Source organism: Ambystoma mexicanum, chromosome 7q (assembly GCF_040938575.1).
Source record: "Ambystoma mexicanum isolate Mex_15411 chromosome 7q, UKY_AmexF1_1, whole genome shotgun sequence".
Classification (NCBI taxonomy): Eukaryota; Metazoa; Chordata; class Amphibia; order Caudata; family Ambystomatidae; genus Ambystoma; species Ambystoma mexicanum.
In genome coordinates this window covers 903,571,361-903,588,084 of record NC_090941.1, presented here as the reverse complement: position 1 = coordinate 903,588,084, position 16,724 = coordinate 903,571,361, and the positions used below count along the sequence as shown (strand labels likewise).

The 16,724-nt window shown below is 46.8% G+C and overlaps 1 protein-coding gene across 25 annotated transcripts in view; it reads right to left on the bottom strand.

Moving 5' to 3' along the window:
- SYTL2 (synaptotagmin like 2) overlaps window positions 1-16,724 on the bottom strand; it is a 573,462-nt gene that overhangs the window by 352,962 nt on the left and 203,776 nt on the right. For 20 of the 25 annotated variants that reach the window (XM_069639787.1, XM_069639792.1, XM_069639788.1 and 17 more), the window contains exon 1: window positions 11,192-11,441. In XM_069639787.1, coding sequence (XP_069495888.1) covers window positions 11,192-11,292 — 101 coding nt within the window. In that variant the 5' untranslated portion in view covers window positions 11,293-11,441. Of the gene's footprint in view, window positions 1-11,191; window positions 11,661-16,724 lie in introns of those variants that run through there. The other 5 variants (XM_069639800.1, XM_069639806.1, XM_069639810.1 and 2 more) reach the window with 1 other exon arrangement.

Genomic DNA, 16,724 nt, shown 5'->3' with positions numbered 1-16,724 from the left:
ACATTCCTGGCAGAAGCTCGATTCCCCAGGCCAATTCTGGCATTCATTAGCAATACAGCTTAGTTTTCAGGTGTTGCCCTTTGCCTTTCATTCACAGACCGATGGACAGACAGGGGGTCAATCAGGTCATCCAACAAAAACTACGCGGTTACATCAATCACACTCAGGACAATACTTCCTTTGACCAAATGTGCTTTGAATAATCTCCATCACGCCTCCATTGGTACGTTAGTGTTAGTCTGCCTGTTCGTTGTGCATCCCAAATCATAGCAACACATGTCCTACTCCAGTGGCACAAGAGTATGCTCATCAGATTGTGAAGGTCATACTGAAGTCAAAACCAGTCTCCGGAAAGCCGAGGAGCAGTAACAGAAGTACAAAGGTAAGAAAAAGCTACCAGCCCCTTGACCAAAAAGATGCGTCCCTCACCCAAATAAATGAATCTACCACAGCAACACAAGCAACTGAATCTTCGTTTCCTGGGTCGGTTTCGCGTAATAAGGTAGTAGCTTCCCAAACATTGGCACATCCACCCTCTGTTGCATGTATCGCTTTTGAAACCAGCCGGGCTGTTTCATTGACTGCTCCTCAACCTACTAGCTTCAGTCCGAGATTCAGGAACCAAGGTTGTAAAACATACCCTATACTCCAAGGGATAGTGGTGTAGGGGGGAGTTCTCCAGAAGGGGTGGGGTCCTGAGAAGCAGTCTTGGGACACCGGAAGATCCATCCCCACTATGCAGCTGTTACGGTCCCTTCATGTATGTCATCCACTGAAATCTGGACCTTCCGGTGGGAGTGCGGCTGGGGGGGGGTACTGTCAGGCCCCCTAGCAAGCGAGACGGCGGATGGCCATGTGGCCAGGAGGACTCTGCCAGGTAAAGAGCTGCAGGGGCGAATGTACATGCATTGCAACATGCTTGTTCATGCAAACTGGTGTTTCTAAGCGGAGTCTGGATTCTGAATCTTAGCTGCTGCCACCTGCCCGGCCTATACCCAAACTCCAGCAGCTAGTTCCATTTAATCTCCAGCAGCTGCCACTTCCAGCTGTGCTTGCCGCCGCCTAGTTCCTTCAACTCTAGCAGTGTCTCCTGGCGTACAAGGATTCGTCCTTGTACTGCGTCTGCCAATGCCCGGCCTCACCCACTGGCAACCATCTCTGGCAAGCGTGGACCTCTTGTTTTTTACGCCTTCCGATCTTACAGCTTCTCATTAAGGACAGATCACTGCTGGCATGCGAAGTGCAGCTCCAAGGCCTTTTTGTTTGCTCTTCAAGAACACGTACGTGTTAGTGTTCACGATAGTTGTACAAGTCGAGGGACAGAGCTTGAGTGAGGCTCCATTTGTAGTCTTAGTTTCTGTTTGTCCTACTGGTTAACTCAACCTCGGGCAACCTCCCTCTGCTTCAGGGTCTTCTTAAACTCTCCACCTTCTCTCCTTTCTGTTTGCCTTGCCACTGTAGGTTTCCAAGAGATGGGATGTTGTTCAACCGTCTTGTTGAAGTCACCCTACTTGGTAGGTCCTTTGGCAGGACTCGCCTCATTATCTGGGCAAGGGAGGGTGGTTGCATCACCACATTTCATGCTTAAGGGTCTCCATTTTGTTCCCACAGTCCTGCTAACATGTTAACCACCCCTACACTTTGCTCTCTGTCAAGAGCCTCTAAACAGTTCCCAGAGGCTTTGTCTCCTCCTCCTCTTCTGATGTTCTCCTCATTGGTTCCAGCCCTTGAATAGATTCCTCCTCTCTGTGCCTGAGCGGTGTGTGCCGAGTACTCTGTAGGTTGATGTACAGGACATTGACTGAGCTGCATGGTGCTGCAGACACAAGGGAAGGTGGAACATATAGGTTAATTTGAATTAGAAACCAGGTCACGCCTGTAGGCTGGTTCGCTCTCAGTTGGTGAAACACATATCAATTAGTAAGGACTGTGAGGAGTTTGGGGAAATCGAACTAATAAATATTACCCACAAGTAATCCCACACCACATGCTAGTTTGTTATGGGATGTGTGCTACAGTTTGTCTTGATCTCTTGCCCGAGCTTGGCCGACACTCTGGGCAAAAGACAAAAAGGACTAGGAAAGGGGCAGGAGCCTCATTGACAATACGGTCGAAAAGAATCGAGGATAGGGAGATGTCAAAATATTGGGAACCTTTACACAAAACAAAAATTAGTTCCAGCCATATATTGTGCCTACAATAGAAGCTGGAGTCCCAGAGATCCTGGTTGTGGGCAACGAACGCTTTAATAATGTCTGCTGCACCAGAAAATATAACTGAGCGACACAAGTTTTATACACATGGAAGTAAAGAGTTCATAAGGAGGGAGAAACGGAGAGGTGGTTGAAGTTTCTTTACACAGAGTCCATCAGCATTCCTATGGTTAAATGACGATGTACATTCAAAAATTGACATGGAAAATGATTTCCATCTGTAACTTTCAACCCTGTCCATCAAAGATGAAATTTGACAGACAGACAGACAGACAGACACACACACACACCTACAAAGTTCAGGCATGCGAATATTAAGGTACAAACACTCAACCCACATCAAGTATTTCCAGACCACAAACCCCATCATACTACAGACTTAACATGAACTCAGACTACATCGGTACCATGGCCCTGTCTGTATATACACGCAAACATGGCCAGTAGGAGAAAATAAATTGGAAGAGGTGAGACAACTACAATTGTTGGCCAGCTGTGAAGGGTTAATATGGTTAAACATTAGCACTTATTTCATTTTTAGACGTCCAGTCGAGTTAGCATTTCATGTATAGTGTTTTAAATGGAGTAAACACTCAATTTATATAATGCTTACCCTGGGTTGACTTTTATGTTTTACGCCTACATATTTTGGCATTATAGACATTTTTATCGTATTAAGATGGGTATGTTGATGGTTTAGACAAGATGGTAAATGAGAAAGCTTATCAAGTATAGTATAATGGATTAGTTACATTATTTTCAACATTTTTGTGAGAAACTTTTAGGATGAAATGTACATATGTTTAATGTTAATTGTGGCTTTTATGGATATACGTACCCGGATACATTTTGTTTTTTTGACTTACTACACCAGTACTGCACTTAACACGCACTTTCAACATCCTTGCTAAGGGTTAAGAGAATCTTGTCACTAGTGGCGCAGGGTGAGTGAAGGTATAGTCTGTAGCATGAATATCGAGTTTGACTGATCCGCTGTTCAAAAGGTCTATTCCACTTATAAAGCGCACAAACAACCCAGAGGCATCGAGGCGCGGTTACAAAAACATTTGCTAGATCAGGTTATCATTGTTCTAGTATTGGCAGGCAGACTCTTCAAATAGCAAGGGTTTCAGTGCTTTGCAGAATTTCCAGTGGGACGGTTCAGCTCTTAGGGTGGGGCGAGGGTGTTCCACTGTTGGGCTGCTAGGTAAGGGAAGCTTAAGTCCCCCCCGCTTTGGCGCATCCAACTTTAGGTTGGTCGATGCAGTGGGTATATGGTGTTCTGGTTGGTCTGGCCGAGTGGGCTCTGGTGATTTTCTGCGAGAGGTAGGGGGGCGGTGTTGGAGAGGCATTTATAGGCGAGGGACATCATTTTTAACACATTCCCTAATCAGTAGCCAGTGTACCGCTCTCCAGGTATCAGAGCTGTGGTCTCGCGTGGGGATGCTGAGGGCCACTTGCAGCGCATGGTTTTGAATGACTTGCAGCTTCGGGAGGTTTTTTTGTGGACGTACCAACGAACAGAGCATTGCAGTTCTCAGCCTGCACCAGTTTGAGGTAAGAGATGGAGGTCTGCCAAAAAAACACCCAATTCCAGGAAGACCATTTCGAGATGTGGGTTATATGCCCCGAAAGGATGTTTTTTTTAGGAGTTAATAGAAGACCAAAAATAAAAAGCATTTTCTCAGTATTATTTTTCTACATGAAAATGTTCATGACACTTCAAATGTGCCATGCGTGTTTGGATGGTGCTGGAACATGTGCCTACCAAATTTAGTGTACTTTCATGCATGACGTTAAAGGGTACAGAGAAGAACGATTTCTCCTTTTTATATGCAAAGCGTCACGCAACCTTAAAATACAGGATCTCGACCACAACACAAATGTGATTTCCGGAAGCCAAATGGGACATCCATTTTGTGGCCCATCACTGTTATGTTCACCCTCATTTTTGTGCGGCACGACACTGCAAGGCTGGTCGCCGAATATACTATGGCATTAACACCCTGTTCCAAGGGCTGGAGCGGGGTGTAATGACCCAGCAGTCCAAGTTAATGGCCGGAGCGAAGCGCGGGTGGTTGACAAGGGCTCTGGGCCATTCCCCCTCCCTCGTTCCAGGCCTTGGAATGTGGTGGGACTGCCAATAGCAAATAGTATTTTCATTCTTTGAACGGGACGTCACGCGCTTTCCGTCCAATAAATGGAAATACTTATCCAAAATGGCCCTCCTGGTTGTAGACGGCGGGGCTCCATACAGAGCCCCTCTTCTATTACCATGGCTGCTGGAAAAGGTAGGAGGGAAGCTGCTGTGGCGGTGGCAGCTGGTGCCACTGCCGCAACAATAAGGTAAGTGGGGCAGGAGAGAGGGGTTAAGAATTTTTTTTTTTTTTAAAAAGGGAGGTTGGGGGAAGATGGCGGCCCGCAGCAGGGAAGCAGCCTGTGGGTTCTGTGGAGTGTGTTCAGAGATTTCAGCCTGCGATCCGCAGAACCAGATTGCCTGCTCCTGCTCCAGGTGCAAATGGTGTTTAAGGCAAACATGATGCTCCATTAAATGCTATTCCAGCATTTTCTTCTAACAACATTATACATACAAAAAGAGAATGACTGAGTCAAAAGTTACACTTTGGGACTATCATTTTCCGAACGTTTTGTGGCTTGCCTTCATCCCATCATAAAATGTCAGCCCAGAACTCTAATGCTCTTATCATACCCCAACAGAGCAAGAACGGAAGCACACCAAAGCACGCACACGGCAACTGGAAAGGCTGCCACGCGCTGACGGATGGAGCCAAAGGCGGTCTCTCTTCATGCAGAGCACACACGCACTACCACCAACCGGAGCCAAGTCTCAGAAAGAGGTTTTGGGTTCTGCTGGTCAGAATGTATTCTATTTGGAGGGGTTACGGCTCACCATGAAACGTTAGAAACCACGTGGGGTGCAAGGCACCAGTAAGCTTCTCCCACTGTCTGCAGGCAGGGCGAATATAGCATCACTTGCCAACTCCTAAATTACGGAGCAACCCTTCGTGCATTATCAACATTAAGCATATGAATCAGGACGTCTTAAAAAAATAAAAACTACCTGGAGCAGACATGTTTGTATTATCCATGGCCACCTCTTTTCGAACTGTACGCGCATATTCGTTATAAAGATACTTTATTAAGAGTCACAGGGGCGGGTCCACAAAGCTTCTGCGCCAGGTTGCAGGTGAAGATGCCTACAAAGTGCACGTGCCGGAAGGGGCATGCCAACAAACGGCTCCCATGGTCACTGGGAACGTGAGAGCTCTGCTTACATTTTAGAGACATAATCCTGGGGCCCTCGAAGGCTAAAACACACCGAGTGAGATTATTAAATAGGATGCAACAGCTTCCCTGATACATATAACATGACCTTTAAGGTAAACGATCTGGCTAGAGGAAGGGGGGGGGGTAAAGGAGACCAGGTATTGTCTGAAATCAGGAGGAAGAGATTAGAAAAAGGAAGGCAGATCAGTTGTTGCAAAGAGAAGGAAGGTAACAGGTTGGAGAGGGAGAACAGCGATGTCGCTAAAGGAGATGAATCAGATACTTGAGGGAAGAGATACAAGGGAAAGTAGTGGAAAGACTAGCAACGAGTATAAGATCTCGGAGAAGGAAAGACAAAATATTGTGTTTTGAGGACTGAGACAAGGGTAGCGGAAGTTGGAAGAGAGTCGGGAGATGGAAACTGGTGCATCAAGAGAGGCAATGAGGGTACACCCTCAAAAACGAAGAAAAAGGGAGAACTGCAACCAAGAAAAGAAGCCAAGGAGGAGGACCACAATGAATAAGGGGAGGGATCGGAAAGGCGGGTGTACTAGGAACAAGAAGTCACCGCTTCACCAGGGTAAAGGATGGACAGCCCAAAATTAGTCAGAGTAGGACAAGGGACCAGGATAAAACCCCATGCTTCTCCACCCAATCCCAGCAGGGTGCATTCATTCTTTGCAGTGGTGCCAACCTGGAATCCAGCTTGGCTGGAACTCAATGTTGGTCCATCAGAGCACTGATAGTGAAACTACCTAGGAGCCAGCGAGCAAGTAGACCCCAAAAGCATATGGCTGCCCGAGAGCCATGGGTTTGAGGCAGGGGAAGGTTTACAACCCAAGCTATAACTGTTTTTTTATATTGCGCTTAATACCAGCGGGCAGTTTCTAAGCGCGGGTACAGGATTCGAACCTGTGTTGCGCTGTATTTTTTTGCTTCCAAGATAAACATGTTGCCCCTGAGCTTTCCTTTCTCTCCGAGCAGAGTACTACATTCCCCTTGGGGATAAACTATAACAAAAAGGTCAAACCGTCCATTTCCTCACATCAATTGTAACACGGGGGGGGGATTCCGTAATTATTTAGCATGGAGGAGTCTCGCTCATTCTCGGAATTAACCAGACAAATCACTTCACCAACTAAGAACGACCATGCAACCTGTGGAGCCAATCTTTTGATCAGGACTTGCACCTTTTGTTGAGAGACTTTAAGTATCTTTGGAACATTTTGTTTTGCACCCTTCACTTGACAGGAACCATATGGGTTGTTTCTGAAATTTGATTAAACTATTGCTTTGAAAGACACATTTTATATCGAAAGAGGAGTACCCAATTGTGTTGAGAGACTGGCTCCTTCCGTTACATCATATCCTGATACTTCTAGACCCTATCATGACACAAAGGAACGAACATCGGGACATGCATAACAGGGCAACAAACAGCTTGAAATCGCTAGTTGGTATCCGAGTCTCCTTTCAGAAAATGATGTGGTAAGTCGCCAATCAAACTCATACTACAGCTGGTTTTTCACAGCTCCTTTGCTTCACTTTGTTCAATCACTATTAAAGTTGTTGACATTGGTTTGTTATTGCCCTCTCACAGACTTGAACAGGTTTCACTGCTGAAGTGCAGTTTTAGTACAGGTGATATATCTTCATCATCAGAAGGACTTCTCAATGAATATGTAACAGTTTCATCAAAGCAAACCAGCTACTGTGTAATAAGTGCTTTCAGAGTTCTCTCCGTGGGAAGATCCAAGAGGAATCTCACTTGTGCGAAGGCTTGTCAAGATGCGGCCCAGGATGGGAATTCTCAGACATTAAATAAAACCCTTGGCCCTATTACGAATGTATCCAAACCCCTCCCAACCGGAGCTAAGAAGTAGCTGAGAGCAATTTTCATGCAACTGCGTTGTAATAAAAAAACATGGAAGACCAGTAGTAACCGGGTAGAGACACCATGAACCTCTTCTTAGCTGACCCATCCTGACACTGTTGGATTAGAGGAATCCCAATATGGCTGAACAGACCCTACATTCTGTCATGGACAATAAATAAAGTGGCCTCCTGTCCCCCCCCTCTGGACTCTTTCGCGACCTCTGCGACTCACTCACCATTCTCCCCTCTTGCCCGACTCATGTTCTGATCTCCTCAGACCTTCCCCTCTCTGTCCCTCTCTCCTCTATCCTGGAGCAATCACTTTCTCCTATCCTCCCACCTCACCCGCCCTACCCCTCAGGCCAAGCCACCTCCATCACCGCCACCCACCTTCTCGGTCATCCGACCCATGAAGCGAACGTCAGTTGAGGCTTTCGCCGCCACCTTCTCACCCCTTGCTCCCCTTTTGGCTGACTCTCACCCTGACACAGCCCCCTCCACGCCTCTATAGCTGATATACTCTTGATATCCTTGCCCCTGTCATGAGAATCTGCCTGAACCCCAAAGCCAAGTGCAAAGCCAAGTGCAACTCCTGGCATGACTCAGACCTCGTCACCCTAAAACGCAAGTGCAGGGTGGCCGAGAGGAAGTGGCGTGCTTCATGTTCATCCTCTGACAAACTGGCCTGCCGCCTGCTGCAAAGGCAATACCGGCTCTCCATCCTCACCAAGAAGAGAGCTCATATCCAAGCCTGCATCTCTGCGGTATCTAACAACTCGGCTGAACTCTTTAAAATCTGCAAGGAACTGGCCAATCCTGCCGCAGTCTCTACCTCTCCTGTCCCTTCCCAGGCCCTCTGCATGGCACTGGCCTCTCACTTCATTTCAGAAACTCAGGACATCCTGTCCTCAATCTCCTTCTATCGCCTGCCGGCCTCTATTCCCTGCACTTCTTCTGGCCCTTCTGCAACAACCACCCTCCCTCCCTCGCTGCCTTTCCCCTTTTCTCTGCAGGCAAGGTTTGTACACAAGTCTGATCTATGAAAGTCTCGTCGAAACAGGTTCACCCCTGTTCCTCCAAAACTATCAAGGACCACATCGACTCCCTGGCTCCTGCCCTGGCTGATTTCTGTAATCACTCCTTCGCCAATGGAGTCTTCCCATCCGCCCTGAAGCACTCCCTTGTGCACACTCTTCTTTAGAAACCCTCTGCCTACCCCTCCTGCTCGGCTAACTATCGCCCAATCTCCATCACTCCCTTCCTGGGCAAGCTCCGTGAGAAACTGGCCATCTCCCAGCTTAAACTCCACACCGAATCTGTTGGTTGTCTTCATGGCCATCAATCTGGCTTCAGAGCTGCCAGAAGCACGAAAACTGCTCTCCTGAACATCCGCGAAGACCTGCTCTCCAACCTTAACTCCAACACCCCATGCGTCCTCATCTTGCTTGATCTCTCTTCTGCCTTTGACACGGTCAACCATGCCATCCTGCTCAACCGTCTCCGTGATAACCTGGGTATCACTGGATACTGACCGACCCGCCCAGGTCTAACTTGGGTCCTTCCTCTCTGATATCTTCTATTCTACCTGTGGTGTCTCCCAGGGGTCTAACCTCTCTCCCTGGCTGTTCAACCAATACCTGGCACTCCTTGCCCACTGCATCTGCCCCAATTTTCAGTGCTATGCGGATGATACCCAGCTCATTTTCGGGCTACCCTTAGCCTCCTCCTCTCCCTCCCTCACCTCCGACTCTGTCTGCTATCCAGGAGTGGTGTGCCGCTGATGACCTCTGCCTTAATGCCAGTAAGACTGAGATTCTACTCATTGGCACACCCACTCCCCCCTTCCCTGCAGCTCTCTGGCTGGCCACCCTTGGCCCTCTGCCTGCTCCCACTTGCAAGGCTAAAAATCTCAGAGTCATCTTCGACTCCACACTCTCCTTCTCTCCTCACATCTCTAACGTCTCTAAGAAGTCACACTACCAGCTACACCTCCTCTGAGGTATTCTTCCTTTCCTCTCCTTCCCCCAGAAGCTCACTGTCTTCATAGCCCTGGTTCTCTCTAGGCTGAACTATTGTAACAGCCTCTATCTAAATCTGCCTGCCTCTACTCTCCGCCCTCTGCAACTTATCCAGAACAGGACAGCAAGACTTGTCCTTGGCCTCAAGCCCAGGGATCGTATCTCTCCAGGAATTAAATCTCTGCACTGGCTCCCAGCGGCTGCGAGGATTAAGTTCAAAACCCACTGAATTGTCCACAAGGCCTTCTGGGGCCTGAGGCCGCAATACCTTCAACTCTCTCTCCCTAAATATCTTCCTTCTCAAGCTCTTCGCTCATCCGCCTCTAACTCCCTCAGGGTCAGTCGCTTCTCCAAGCAACGTGTTGGTGGTGGATCTCGCTCTTCGGCATGAGCCTCCCTCTGGAACAGCCTTCCTGCCTCCCTGAAACTTGAGGAGAACCATCTCCGGTTCTGGAAGCACCTCAAAACCTTTCTCTTTGCTTCTGCCTTCTCCCATCCTCTCCCCTGCTGAATTCCTGGCTGATACTGCACTGGTTCCTGGCCACCCTTCTGATCTCAGGCCCAGGCCCCGACAGATGCACACCTGCACTGCCGCCCTGGCAACCCTTGCACCTGGGGACTGTTTTCTGTATCACTTAAAGTCCCCCCTACCAGCACTTATGTCTGCACTTGCCACCTTCTGGCAGTCATGTTATTTATTCTACTATCCCATGTCCTGCACTTTCCCCTCTCCCTTCCCCCTCACACTTTTCCCTTTCCCCCTTCCCATGCACTTGCGCGATCTGAATGGCACCTGGCCTAGTAGGATTGTAGTCTTTCCTTGTTCCCCCCCTCCCTTGCCTCGTCACGCCTTGAAACACTTGTGTATAGGCGCGTTATAAATGCCATATCATATCATCACATTTGATGTTAAAAACATCGCCTATTACAGCACCTCGTCCAGTCATATTGCAAGAAACAAGAGTGGAATCCGGTCATTCTGCATAGTCCGCGTATTCTTATTGGTGTGACTTACCTGCAAGCTTTATGTGTTTGTGACAGTGCTGCAGCCCTCATTAAAATGTTGAAGTGGGCCCCCATCAACCGGTGCAGGAATCTTTTGAGGTCACTGGCCTAGCGGACCACGGACTGAGACCACCAACTCTTGAGACTGGCCACTAAGCAAGTCGTTAGATGCCAAAGTGTGGTCATAACTGACTGGGCTAAGACATGAATATATTAACCCCTTAAGTGCTAGGCTATTATGCAAGTCTATGCAAAAAGGACGCACATACTCGTCCTTAGATTCAATTCTATACAGGCATGTGCAAAGCCAACGATTTGGGTATTCCTAAAGAAAGGCCTGCTCCTAGGTATAGAGTTTGGGGGGGTGGCCTGAATGGCCAAATAATCAATGTAAGGAAAGACAAACGCAGTGTCCCTGCACTCCCCTTTCACAGGCTCTACCTCACCAGTCCTTTGCAGAGCATGGCCCATCCCACACACTAACATTATCCTCAGCTCCCTCTGATGTATGCAGCCCCCCAGAAGGATGCTAAAAAACACATCACCTAGGAGCCCAACGAGTCATGGTACTAAAGCACCACCTGCAAGTAAAAACGATGTAGTGCACGGACACCCACACACGTTCCATCTAGGAATGCCACTCCTCCACACACAGTACTAATGTATTTGCCTCATAAGGGAGTACTAATGAGTCCCCTATGAAATCAGAACTAGAAATGACACGGGCATGTCCAACATAGAATACAAACAAGGACCTGGATTTGAAACGGTCAATCAGCATTTTCTTCTTACCGGACTCTGTCCTCCTCAGCCTTCTTCAGCTCCGCATCTCGCTGTAGCACCTTCATGATTGCCTCCTGCTCCTCCTCCGTTAGAAAGCTTAAGTCAATCATCTTGGAAAGATAGTCCGTGCAGTCGTCAGCAGAAAATGACCCACCTCAAGAGTCCAACAGCAGTGGCTTTGTGCCTACAACTGTGGACATTCAGAATGCAAGATCGGTTTCCTTTGCACTGCACCGCACGCAGTGCCGGAACTCCTCCGGTGCTGCGGGAGGACCACAATGTTGGGGGGTAGATGAAGGAACTGTTTTACTTCTGGGAAAAAGCTGGCTGCCTACTTGCTTCAGGAAATGGCGTCTTCGTCCAGGGTTGTTCAGGCCACATGCTGGTATGGGGGGGGACTCTTCTTGCTTTTAAAGTGGCCTCAGGGAGCACATATTCCTTGGCCCAGAGAGGAGTAGACGCAGCATCAAATCATCATCTGTGGAATTAGAAGAAGAAAGAAAAAAGGTTATTGCCAGCCAGGGGACTGCCAAATGTATCAGTTTCAGGCGGCCCCAGCCACAGGTCACATTGCCAGCTGTTGAAAGGGACCTTCAGAGTGAAGTGGCCTATTCATGAAGCAAAGTTGAACCGGTTTGGCAGGATAACTAAGATTAGTGATGAGTGAGTCACTGCCAACCAGCCCGCGAACGCCGTCTACATCAACCAAATATTTGGATACATCATTTTAGCTCTACAATTTACAAATTATCAAAGAGTGGATCAAATTATTTTACTCGGTTGGACACTGGTAAAAAAAAAGTGAAATTTAAAGGTGTAATAGCCTGAAAAAAACATGATCTTATAGTAACCACTATTATCCCACTTTTTGCTTATTTTTCAGGAATGACATTCCGATGCCTGCGGAGATTATGCCTCGCTCCATTAAGCCATAAGTAGTTATTAGAGGCAGATCATTTTACATAGTAGAGATTTACGAATGGAGCCTGCCTTACTGGTTCCCTTTGTGATGCCGATAGGGAGCCGCGAAGCCAAGCGGGGTGTTATTCTCTAAAGATATGAGCCAGCCTGGCCTCGCGGAGCCTGGGTACCAGGCCAGAAGCTTGGTCTGCTGGAGCCGGGCCCGCAGCTGCGCTGCCACCTGTGGTCCAGTGGTCAGGTGACAGGGGCTGGTCTCGGCATTTATTAAATATTGGGGATGCCAGTTCAGTGTTTTGGAATGCACCACATGTATACAGGATACTTTAGAGTGCATAGGGGAATTCGGGGTTGGGAGGAAGCAGAGCAAGGGACAGCATGAGCAAGGATTCTTGGGAAGCCGATTCCGTTCTTGGTATCCATATAAAAAAAAAGTTAAAGTTACAAAAGAAAGTTACAAAAGAAAGTTACAAAAATCTAATAAAAAATAACCAAAATACGTCGAGGTAAGTACAGATAAAGTCATGCCTGATCTGGTGCAGGGTTATGGTCCTCCCCTTCAGGGGTGGAATGCAGTATTAAAAAGCAATACTTTCATGGGTCGCCTAAATTTCAGCTGCTTAGGCTCCAATGTTTAGGAATCTGTGGTTAAGGGTTGCACAATTCTAGGCCTACCACTACAAGCTTCGTTCTTCCATCTGCCAGAGGTAGATCCAGCACAACACATAACAGAATTCCTACAGGTCATGGAGGGAGACCCCCTGGGCAGGACACCTTAGTGAATAGGGGTGTACCAGCTGACGATGGGGTGGTAATGAGACGGACCAGGGTCAGTGGCTAAGGAACAGACATAAAACATGAACGCATAGGCCTACTCGCAGAGCTAGAGAACAGTATGCATGTTTAAATCATATACATACCTGCGCGACTGTTGTTTGGAAGGATAATCTAGAGCGAGTGGTGGTGGGACCCATCCCTTGGTAGCAAGTGAAGCTTTAGTCTTGGCTCAAGCAATCAAACCAATTTGCGGGCGAGAGCCCTACAGCAGAGGGATGCGTGTAGAAAGACGCGGAAAGCGACAGAGTAAGAGACGGAAAGGTTGGGGTAAGAATTGCAGAATCCAAAGGGGAGAGTAAAGTGAAATGCTCCATGGAAAGTAGAGCGAGGCAACGCCAAGGATTGATTTGTAGACGAGGAGTAGGAACGCAAAAGAACAATGTCCCACAGAGAGACATCCATCATGGGGATAATGCCTAGAGGTCATGGAGGAACTGGTTAGGGTCTTTATTGGGTTTGGGGTGAAGGTGATAATTTGGTTCAGAGGGAGAAGTAGTGGGGGTGGAGAAGAGAGCAATCTGTAATTGGCAAAGAGGTGGTTGTGAAAGGTGAAGAAAGTTTTCAGTTTGCTGGTTGAGGATGCGCTCAGAGTGAGAAGGAGTGGAGTGTGGGCTGGTCCTTGAGGGACACCCACAGGAAGGTGCGCGTTGGTGGAGATGCTGTTCCAGTGATGAAGGAGACAACAGAGAAAGAGGCAGGAGAGGGTTTGCAAGTGGAAAGAATGGTACATGGTGTCAAACACTGAGGACATTTCAGGTAGGAGGTGGATGGGTGAGAGTGGTGAGCAGAGATCAGAAGTTCGAGACCTGGGTGAGCGCATGGTATGGAGTTTTTTGTGTGAAAACCTGACTGCAGGGGATCGCAAAGTGAGGGGATCCTCTTAGTGGTTGACACAATATTTAAAAAGATCTCTCTCAAGGATTTTGGAGTCAGAAGAAAAAAAACTATCTTTAAAAGAGGGATGTTAGTTTCAGCAGTGGGTTTCCTCAGTAAGAGGATGACGGCAGCCACTTTTGTAGCAGACTGGGAAAATGCACGCGAAGAGGGAGATATTAGAGAGAGAGGAGGGCAAAGAGGCGGTGGCAGGGGCAAGTCTTTTAAATGCTTGTGGTACAAAGGGGTTGATGGGAGCGCAAGTAGGTCATCTATGCAGAGTAACGAAAGACATTTGGTGGGGGTTCTTGAAAAAAAGAGGAAAAGGTGGGGGTGGCCAGAAGGAGGGAGGAGTGGGAGGGAAAGGGTAGAAGGTGTTGTTATTTTGCACTAGATGTACACAAGCAGCAGTAAAGTCAATCGGTGAAAAATACGAAGTGAACGTTAAGATTGCAATCCCTCCATTATACCATCAGCCCAAACAAAATATCATTGTCGAAAACAGTGCATGTGATGCAGTGCTGGGTTTCTATGACAGTTTTAAGAAAATCCAGTGCTTGCTCCATTTTTCCAAAATAAAAAAAAACACATCATACACAAGGCTGGAAACGGGGCAAGTTTTAAAAGAACTGCTTGGGACAAATAAACTGGTCACAGATTTTTTATCCCAAACAAGATACAGAATTAGAAAAAAGGATTCAGGCTTCACAAAAAAAGTGAAATGTTCAAAGAAAAAAAAAGGGTCGAGCTAATCGGTTGAGTTTTCTGCCAATGTTTTGGGCATCACTGCTTCCAGATCTTAAATGTATGCCATTGAAAAAGCCCACGTGCGCTGCATGAACGCCCCTGAAACCTTAGTGACACCACACTTAAAAGCGGACCCATGTCACAAGAGCTGAATCCCAAAGTACATTGCGGGATAAGCAATGACCAATCACAGAGCGTCAAGTGTATTCCGTTTTGTGATTCGCTGTCTAAACAGTGTCCTCGTGGGACACCATGCCAGGTGATTGATTACACTTGGAACTTTGAAGAGTTTGCTCTACTCTGAGGATTGTTCGCTCTGCTTCTTGGGCAGTGAACCTGGGCAATTGAAATCATGTAGTACAGCAGATCTGACTGTGAACATGAATTCGTGATGTACCATTACAATAATAATAATATTTATTGTGTTATAGTTTAAGTTATAAACTTTACACAAATTTCACGTTACATACCATATAGTATTAAAACATGATCCAAAAACAATTTTAGGTACAAATGATTCAGAATCCAAGTACAATTTTAAATACAAATAATTCCTATCTTTTACCGAAAAAGTTAAAATAGAAGAATATATAATCTATATACATATGTTTCATACAATCTATTTGGTATTTACCCGCATATAATGAGTATAGTCATCTATAGAGTTATACCCAACCTAACTTCAATTTGCAGCCAGATAGTGTACAGGACTGTCAGCAGACGTATACTGTTAGAGTTGAGACAATGATGCCAAAACAAAGCTTCCCCAATATGCGTGGTTTCATGGACATAGCTGGCAAAAAGAGGGGAAAATATGCTGGCCATCTCTGGACATTCAGTCAATAGATGCTTTGCCGTCTCCAGCTGCTCTTGGATTTTACATAGTCGGCATATGCGCTTCTCAACAGCAATCATATCTTTTCTCCCTGTGGTCATAAGCGTAGGTAGTTGTTCCAGTCTGAGCAACAATATGAACCGTCTAAGTCTGACAGATGGACAGATATTCAGATATTTCTGGGCTTTCCTAAAGTCAAACAATCTATATTGCACAAAATGGTAACTGCTCAGGCTCTTAAGATGTTCAAAATTCTCCAGCCAATCCCAGAGATCTACACGTTTGCTTAGTGCTCTATTTACTTCCTCTGAGTATTTACCATCTCTGTGTTGCCAGCCTATTTCGCGGAACAGATTATTCATCTGGTCGACAGTTGTAGAGATCAAACTTTCCTTTTCTAATTCCTTATGGACCGCTGTTAGTAGGCCATTACTTACATCTCGGGTCATTCTAAGATAAAGCGAGGCCCTCTTTTTCAGTACTAAAGCCTTTAACGAGGTCAGACCCAATTCTAATCTGATAATGGCCATAGGGACGGAGGGAGATAGGCCCAGAACATGTTGCCAAAATTTACCCTCTAGCACCTGTAGCCATTTCAGATCAGACTCCAGGAGGCCTTCCAAGCCATATGTTACCGCTGGAGCAAAAACCTGGATATAGAGTTGACGAGTCCCCCACAGGCTAAAACCGCCTTGTCCAACAGTAAATCTATGGAACAAGGCAGTCAATTGTGACGCTTTAATACGGCGTGTTTGTTTACAGGCGATAATCTCCACGATCTTCAAAATCTATGCCTAAATAGCAGTACTGGGGGACATAGGAAATGTTCGCTAGCCCTACTGTGAGTTGCACACGTGAGGCCTTCTTTTTTGTATATCTCATAATCTTTGTTTTTCCTAGGTTAATACTCAGCCCATTCTTTTCTGCATACTCCCAGAGTGCAACCGCCGATCTACGCATCCCACTGATGGTATGGTCAAATACCACCAGGTCATCTGCATAAGCTAATACTGGGCAACTTGTTTTTCCGATTCTCGGCGGACAATTGCTAACATCATTTATAGCATCTGGGATATCATAAACATATAGGTTATAGATTAGGGGTGCTGTTACACAGCCTTGTTTGACTCCCCTGTTTTGCACAATATTTTCAGTTGTGTGGCCTTCTTGGTCCAGCTTCAATTTAACTGAGTTGTTCGAGTGCAAAAGTCTAAGATAATATATTAAGCCTTCCGGACAGCCCATTGTTTGTAGTTTTTTCCACAGACGGCTACGAGGTATAGAATCAAATGCCGCAGAGAAATCTATGTAAAGTGCATAGAGAGGGGCAGA